At 31.0% G+C, this 8,605-nt stretch overlaps 1 protein-coding gene across 1 annotated transcript; it reads right to left on the bottom strand.

The window, feature by feature from the left end:
- Nucleotides 1–3,967: 3,967 nt before the first annotated feature.
- On the bottom strand, nucleotides 3,968–5,275 carry LOC107762116 (uncharacterized). The gene is made up of 3 exons (XM_016580441.1): nucleotides 5,219–5,275; nucleotides 4,946–5,140; nucleotides 3,968–4,408 (listed from the first exon to the last, which is right to left on the bottom strand). Exons 1-3 carry the CDS (start codon nucleotides 5,273–5,275, stop codon nucleotides 3,968–3,970), a joined length of 693 nt encoding a protein of 230 aa, XP_016435927.1.
- Nucleotides 5,276–8,605: the final 3,330 nt, after the last annotated feature.

Genomic DNA, 8,605 nt, shown 5'->3' with positions numbered 1-8,605 from the left:
TCATTTAAAGAATACGTGAGCTTTTTATCACATTAAACATTACAGTTTAGTGCTTAACATTCGTATGTATACAAATGCACCTATAATTATTTCTGTTTTGCTAAGGTTGTGGTCGAGTTCAAGTCTCTGAGATCATTGATCAATGATAAATTTAAAATGCTTGTTGGCCATCTTCAACACAATCAGCAAAAAGAAAGCTTACACCAGAGAAAGGAAACCACAGGGACATGTGATGATGGTATTGAAATGCCATATGAAGCGAACTTGCAAGATATTCCAAAAGGTCACAGACAGACTGATACACTAGTCGGCGATAATATTGAGGTTTAACATTTTTTAACCTCTTTAGTATATTTTTAGATCTCTTGTTTGCTCTTGTTCTGATTAATCATATATAAAACAATTTTATTACATTGTAAAATACAAGTCTATACAGAATAATTCAGTATTTTAAATTATATTAATCTATATGCATCTCTATTTCTGTTGTAACTCTTAAGGAGATTCATTGAACATACTTCTAACATGTATTCATATGTATTCGTAAGACATGTATTCAGATGTATTCATTGAACATACTTCTAAGTTATCTAAGTAAGACATGTATTCAGATGTATCTAAGTAAGACATGTATTCAAATGTATTCTGCTGTATTTTCAAGTTATTAGTAGTTTGTAACTAACATATGTATTACAGTAATATGTATTTAATTGACTCATTAGTTTTGAATAACATGTATTTAACTTAATCTCTATGATGTACTTAATTGCCTCTTTATTCATGAATTTCTGTTGTAGTACAGCAATTTCAAATGTATTTTTCTGTATTCAGTTGTATTCAGTTGTCTTTGAACATACTTCTAACAATGATGCATACGACTAACAGAATGCAGTGGTTAATGCTCCTTGTGTTGAGACAAGAGTGGAGGGGAATACTACATCAGAGGTGCCGTGCAACTTACCACCTATAGGCCAAGAGGGTGTATCCACAGATTACTATGTATCTCAATTTGAGCTAGACGACAAGTTTCTTCCCAGTCAAATTTCAGAAACTAGAATTGTGATACACAACAGTGCCAAAAAGGTTGCATTAACCCCAGTACCATCTCATAGGAATCGGCGACCAAGTAAATGGTATTCTTCGCCTTATGAGTCTAACTTCGACTCTGTAGGTTAGTGTTTTATAAACTAATTATCTATTTCACCATGGTTTTTATAATTAAAACTCTATATACATGAATTCAATGAACAACAGGTACCTCAGTAAAGTTGACCCCCATTTTTGAAAAAAGACACTCATTTGAGGATGATTCAATAATGGGGCCGCACCCTACATTAATCATTCAGGAATACGACAAATGGGTTTGTGATGGTCTTCTTGCTAGACATGAGCAGAAGTGAGTTTTTTCCTAGTATGTCTATTATGTATTTATATTTTTAAAAATGGATATAATTCCTTTTTTATATCATACTTGTAGAAGTAATTTGGAAGACCATTACAAGAAGAACAAGTCAACACTTCATATACCATTGGATTTTGGAATTGATCAAGTTAATTCAAAAAATTGCTTTTACCTTCTATCTTTTGACGGTAAACTATGGGATGACAATGTAAGTTTTACCCCTTCCAAATCCACTATAATTCATTTCTTTAGTATTGGTTTGTCTAATTGTATAATTAACAAATTGAGCTCTAACCCAAATTTGTCTTACATTACTTTGATGTACTCAATTGTATGCATATGTTACTAATAAATTTGTTGTATTTAATTGTATTCTGATGTATTTTAACATTTTTTATTAGCTGAAAATGCAACATGTTTTTAACTGAATCTTTATGATGTATTTAGTGGCATCATTATTCCTGAAGTACTGCTATATTTTAATGTATTCTGCTGTATTTTCAAAGTTATCATTAGTTTGTAACTAACATATGTATTACAGTAATATGTATTTAATTGACTCATTAGTTTTGAATAACATGTATTTAACTGAATTTCTATGATGTACTTAATTGCCTCTTTATTCATGAATTTATGCTGTAATAAAGCAAATTTAGATGTATTTTTCTGTATTCAGCTGTATCCAGTTGTATTCAGCTATATTATTCGGTTGTATTCTTTAATATGTATCTTTATGTATTCAGCTGTATTTTTCTATATTCAACTGTATTATTCTTTAATATGTGTGATGTATTGGACTAACACTACGTAATTAAATTTGTGTATAGCATATTGACGTCATATTCTACAATCTGAGAAAGAAGGGAAAGTACAACCAAACAAGCAACTTCAAATATACAACTGTTGATTGTATATTCAAGACAAGAATCGCTGAAATCTTCGACATGTATGCTGATACAGATAGTAATGCCAATGTAGCCAAAGAAGAGGATGTGGTATGTGAGTACATAAGGGGCTACAGTTTGCTAGCTAATGTACCTTGGCATACTATTGACAATCTCTTGATACCAGTCAACTTGAAGGATAAACTACACTGGATATTGGTTGTTGTCTCATTCAAGGAGAGGTGTATCAAAGTGTATGACTCGTATAGATCTGCAGGTCATGATGCCTATGTAGCTTTTGAGATAGATAAGCTAGCTAAGCTTGTACCTCTGTATCTATCAATCAGTGGCTTTTACAGAGATAGTCAAGGCATAGATTGGTCTACTTACTCAGCATACACTGACAAGCCATATACTGATTCCTTTGAAGTTGTTTTCATATCAAATCTACCTCAACAGAAAGCTGGGAGCATGTATGTATTCAATCATCATTCTTGTATCATTTTAAAAATCTAATTTTATGAATTATTTTTAATTGTTTCAATCAACATTTTTCGGGGATTGTGGGGTGCATGTTGCGGCATACACAGAGTTTCTGAGCACTCTTGGTGAGATTCCACAAGCAACATTTGATTCCAATCTACTCCGTCAAATATATGGTGATCTCCTCTAGGACTATGCTATGCGGAAGATAGATGTTGATGCCATAACCGAGAATGAAGCACCCTCAAAGATTGTTAGGCAAATTACAGAGTCAGATTCAAAGTTGCAGATAGTGTAAGAGTAGCTTTAGGTGAATGTTGTTTTTAGGTGAATACTTTTTTTTTGAATAGTTTTTTGATGAAGATGGTATTCAGTTAGAAAAAATCATCACTTTATCAACAGTATTCGTGTATGACAATTGCAATTTTTCAATCGATGTTTCATTGTTTTGTTCATAAGTATTCATACTTAATCTTTAGTTTATATTCATATGTATACTTACAGGATATAAGTATGTATTAATATTCAGTAACTTGGCTTGAACAGGTTATACGTATTGAACAAGTTAATATCAAAGTCAGAAACTTTAGGTATATTGAACAGGTTATATTAAAGAATTTAGATGTATTTTTCTGTATTCAGCTGTATTATTCAGCTGTATTCTTTAATATGTATCTTTCAAATTCAGTTAATACATATTAAAGAATACAAATTCATATGTATTAAACAAGTTATACGTATTTATTGAAATTGTTATATTATAGCTGAGTATATAGATGTATTCTGACTAGTTATGTATATTTTTAACTCAAACACTGTCTATGATTGTATGTCTAAGTATATGTGGACAAGGTTGTATTCGATTGTATTCAACACAATACTGCAACTAAATGTATACAGAATCTAATCATGTTATATGTATTTATTGAATTTGTTATATTATAGCTGAGTATATAGTTGTATTCCGATGTATTTTGACTAGTTATATATATAACTCAGGCACTGTCTATAAAAAATTGTCAAAGTATATGTGGACAAGGTTGTATTCGAATGTATCCAACACAATACTACAACTAAATGTATCCAGAATCTATTCACGAAAGGCATTTCAAAATTTATTACTTGACAATGAAAATTTATTACTTGACAATGTCATCATAAGTATTGACAAATCGTTAGAGCACTAATACATGGTTAACTAAATGCTACGTGGATCATTTCTACACGTTCGCTTGTTATGTCCTCCATGCCCACATATGCTACATGAATGTTGATTTTTCGGTTGCAGCAATTCACTTAAAGGTTTATCGTGCTTCTTCTTTGGCCTTCCAAGAGGTCTTTTCCATTTGGGTGGTAATACAACCTCCTCTACAACATGTGCTGGTATATTCCAATCATTTCTATCTGGTAGTGGGTACACAGGCACATCGTATGTCATTACAACAGAATTTGATTTGTAATAGTTAGAGCAATATTCTTCTGGCATTAGAAACTTGCTCTTCAATACAGCCCAAGCATGTGGGAATGGTAATTCATCAACTTGGAACCTCCCACAAATACATTTTCTCTCTAACAGGCAGACGGTGTAATGCCTCCCTCCATCGTTAATCGTATGTAAGTATTCAGTTGATGGTACCACCTACATTTAAACATAGAACTATAAGTTTTGAGCACATATAACTGAATTACCATATGTATAATGCTGAATTACTCAGTTATATACAACTAAAATGATTGCATACAGAAGAATACATCATATATTTAGATCGGCAGACTATAAACTATAATTACGTCTTAGCTTATGAATACAATGACATACATCAAAAATTTGTTGTACTTTAGGCAACTAAAGTGTAACAAAAACATTAGAAGGCTACGGTATGACAATACGTCTATATAAAAAAATTATGTATTATACAGATTTTTTAGTTGTATTCTGATGTATTCGAATAGTTTATTTTTGCAACATGTATTTATTTGTATTCATATGTATTCAACTCAGATCTTCGATAAACTATATGTTGTATGTAGTTGAATTTAGTTGTATTTATATGTATTCATGGCAGTTGTATTATAAAAAATATGTTGTATTCATGTCAGTTATTTCAGAAAATAATTAAGCTATATAATACAATGACATTAAAATAAAACTTACGGTCATGCATGTAGACATTACCTCATTCAAAGTCAACATCTCCTGGTATATTTTTCCAAGCGTTGTGTATGTCTGTGTAGCTTCTTTGCGGTTACTACAATTCCAACGTCCAAACATCTTCCTAACTTCTTCGAGGAAGTCGTATATTGGCAATTCCCTTGTTGACACTAGTGCGGCATTGATTGACTCGCAATATTTGACGTCATTGCCCATCCCCTGTTAACAGGTGCATACAACCTAGCCCACTTTTCGTATCCAGCTAACTCCAAGTATTCTTTCACCCCTAATATCTACCTTCTCCACCTTCTCCATCAGACTGTCAAATTCATCTTGTGTGTATGCTTTTGCCATCGAGAAGTATATCTCGCTCAACTTGGCATGGTTCTTTTTGAATTTCTTATATATGTTGTTCCATAAATGTCATATACAAGCAAAATGCGGTACATCTGGATATACTCTCGATACAGATTTAATGATACTCTCATTTCTATCTGAAACGATGCACATGTTTTACCTGTCACCGTATGCTATCTTGAATTGCTCAAAGAACCACATCCAAGCAGCATCGTTCTCTGAATCAATAACACCATATGCTAGTGGCAATATATGACCTGTAAAGACAGTTGAATACATATTTTTAAAACATATATTTCATTCTTTAAAATATTAACAGATTTTATTATAATTCACGTACTCACATACACCATCCAACGTGCTTGCCGAAACGAATGTCCCGGTGTAGTAAGATTTTAGGTGACTTCCATCCACAACAACAATGGGTCTACAATGATCAAACCCCTTTATAAAGGCATACAAAGATATATACACGTACATGAATTCATTTTTGGGCGATTTTACCATCCTGATGTGGGAACCTGGATATGTCATATCCATTGTATATAAGTATCCTGGTAATTTTTTGTATGAATCAGCCGGTTCACCTCTCAAAAAATTCATTGCCTTTTCTTTAGCCCTCACGCCAACATGTAGCTAACATCTACACCTAAATCTGATTTTACATCATCAATAATATCCTTTGTGGTGTATTTCCTCTTATGATTAGTAAGCTTAGGCATAATCATACCACCTATAAGGCTGCTACTTGCCTGCCGCTGTTCATACACCTTGTCCTTCAGCGGATATGTATGGTTATCAATGAACTCTCTCACTTTGAATAGTTCTGATTTGTTAATGTTTGAAGCCTTAAACCTCCATTCACAATCTTTTGAAATACATAATAATGCATAGCTGCAAAGAATTAATCATTGTACATATGATTAGTATAAATGTTTACAAAAAATGCACTCATATACACACGAATACAATCTGACATGAATATATTCTGACATCTATATATATAAATTATTATACAACTGAATTCAATTATAGTTATATGTATTTAAATAAAATGAATACAACTGACATACAATTATTATTATTATTATTATTATTATTATTATTATTATTATTATTATTATTATTATTATTATTATTATTATTATTATATGCATACACTTAAAAAGTACAGTAAACAAAATACGAAAATAATTAGAGACATTGTAATGTAATTATACCAGTAAAATACATATGAATACATGTATTTAAAGACCATGAACAAACATATGTTAAACACATCAGTGATGATCAAGTGGAAATCCACAAATACGCATAAATACATCAATGTTTAACTTGAAGCTCGAACCAATAATACAGAATACAAAAAAAAAAATTAAATGCACGCAAACCTGACAGCATTAGACCTATCAACCCGGAATTGAAACCTTTGAGATATAGCATAATTCTTCATCACCTCTTTCAATGTAGCCTTATCCTTATATACTTGTCCAATAATAACATCCCTTTGATTAGTTTTTGGAATTATCAAATTCTTGTTCAGTTCAAACACCCCAATTGCTTCTCCTGAATTGACAAGATCTAGAGCAAGCGTATCATATGTACCGGAATCATACCTTTGTAGAGATTCGCCTATTTGCACAATATCTCCTTCACTTAAAGTACCATAGGATACAAATTCTTTTTCAATCATTGTTATGCACAAAGGATACATCCCGAATTCTCTGTTCTCTTTTTTTAACTCTACATAAACCTTGTAACCCATGTCATTTTGTATTTTCATTGGCGTGCTATTCCCTTCTACTTTGTATTGAATTTTAATGGACTTTGTGCTCAAATCTATGCCCAGTTGATTAGAAATTGAAGCAACCAAATCATAATACGACGCATACTCCTTTATCAGTATTCCCTCAATTGAAAAATCGATGTAATTGCCCTCATCATTCCACTTGCCAGAATGACGCAACAACACTGTTAAACTTGCCATATGTATAATGGAACTATACCGTATTTTGAATACAATTGTATCAATCGTAATTTTTCGTGGTTGAATTGAGAACTGCGAACAGAGAAAAGGGAGAAGTGAATGGAAGAACTGCGGACAGTTTGCTCTTGTTTTCGTTAATTTTTTTGTTGAATCGTGAATGGAAGAATACAGATTAATGGGTAATAGTTTTTGTTCGTTGAGTTAAATTAGGAGAATATCAGGTAATTTGATTTCCTTTCCGTTTTTAACTAGTTCAACCTTCCAGATTTTACGCAAATACGTTACTGTATTCACGATAAGGTCGCATGAATACAATCAAATACATATCAACCTTAGCTGGAATTCCCTTTTTAACGCCTATTTTTGCTATTGTATTAATGAATACAATAGCCTAAATACATCAAATACATTGTATAACCACATAAAAGGTATCTATAACACGTAATATAGCAAAAGGTATCTATAAATGGCTAATTAGACCTAAAAGATGGTACTTTATGAAAAATTCTCTTATTTATATTGGTAAAGATTAACTCAAGCTAATAAGATGTTAGCTATGTATTTGTAATACATTGGGTCTTATTGTAAAAAAGTTTATTTACTAAGAAAAAGATATGAGTAGTTTAATTCAAAATTCTATAATATTTATTCTGTTAAAAGTTTGAGACATTCAAATTAATTGAATACTTGAAAACAAAAGTTACTGCATTCTTAGTGTCACCATACAAGGAAATAATATAAATTATTTTTATTAGTTAGAAGGTCAAATAATGAATAGTGGATTTTTAAAAATACTGATTGTGACCTTTTAATAGATATTGTAATTTTCTATGGTTAAAAAGGCATATCCGGATAACCAAATTAATTGTAAATTGAAAAATTAAAACTTGAAAACTTGGAAATAAAATTTATTACATTCCTATGATATTCTACGAAATTATGTATTTAATTAAAAATGCTAGTTAAATGGTATTTACAACCTCATAACGTTACTATAAAAGAAGATAATACCTTTTTATTAAACTTACCGCATTTTCCACCATTTTAAGAATCATGCACTCTTCATATCACCGTACAACAACAACAACAATAACATACTCAGTATTTATCCGTGTAGGAGAATTAAAAATTAATTGCAACTTAAGAAATTGAATAAAAAAAAACTGAAAGGAAAACTACTGCATTTTTAATGTTATTTTACCAGAAGATAATTTTGTATCAAGTAAAAGGCCAAATAATAAATACAAAAAATATTAGATTTTTTAATTAATACGAAAAAATGTTAATTTTTCTGTATGATTAACTATAGTTATAATTTCATCCAACATGGAATGCACCTA

Source organism: Nicotiana tabacum, chromosome 7 (genome assembly GCF_000715075.1).
Source record: "Nicotiana tabacum cultivar K326 chromosome 7, ASM71507v2, whole genome shotgun sequence".
NCBI classification, from domain to species: domain Eukaryota; kingdom Viridiplantae; phylum Streptophyta; class Magnoliopsida; order Solanales; family Solanaceae; genus Nicotiana; species Nicotiana tabacum.
The sequence above is the reverse complement of the archived record's forward strand: the minus strand, read 5'-3'. Positions and strand labels throughout refer to the sequence as shown.

Excerpts from the sequence above, each read along its gene's own strand:
- LOC107762116 (XM_016580441.1), bottom strand. The coding sequence starts at position 5,275 with ATGGCAAAAGCATACACACAAGATGAATTTGACAGTCTGATGGAGAAG. Across the intron at positions 5,141-5,218 it reads TGATGGAGAAGGTGGAGAAG|GGGATGGGCAATGACGTCAA; the intron begins GTAGATATTAGG and ends ACCTGTTAACAG. Across the intron at positions 4,409-4,945 it reads AGATGTTGACTTTGAATGAG|GTGGTACCATCAACTGAATA; the intron begins GTAATGTCTACA and ends GTTTAAATGTAG.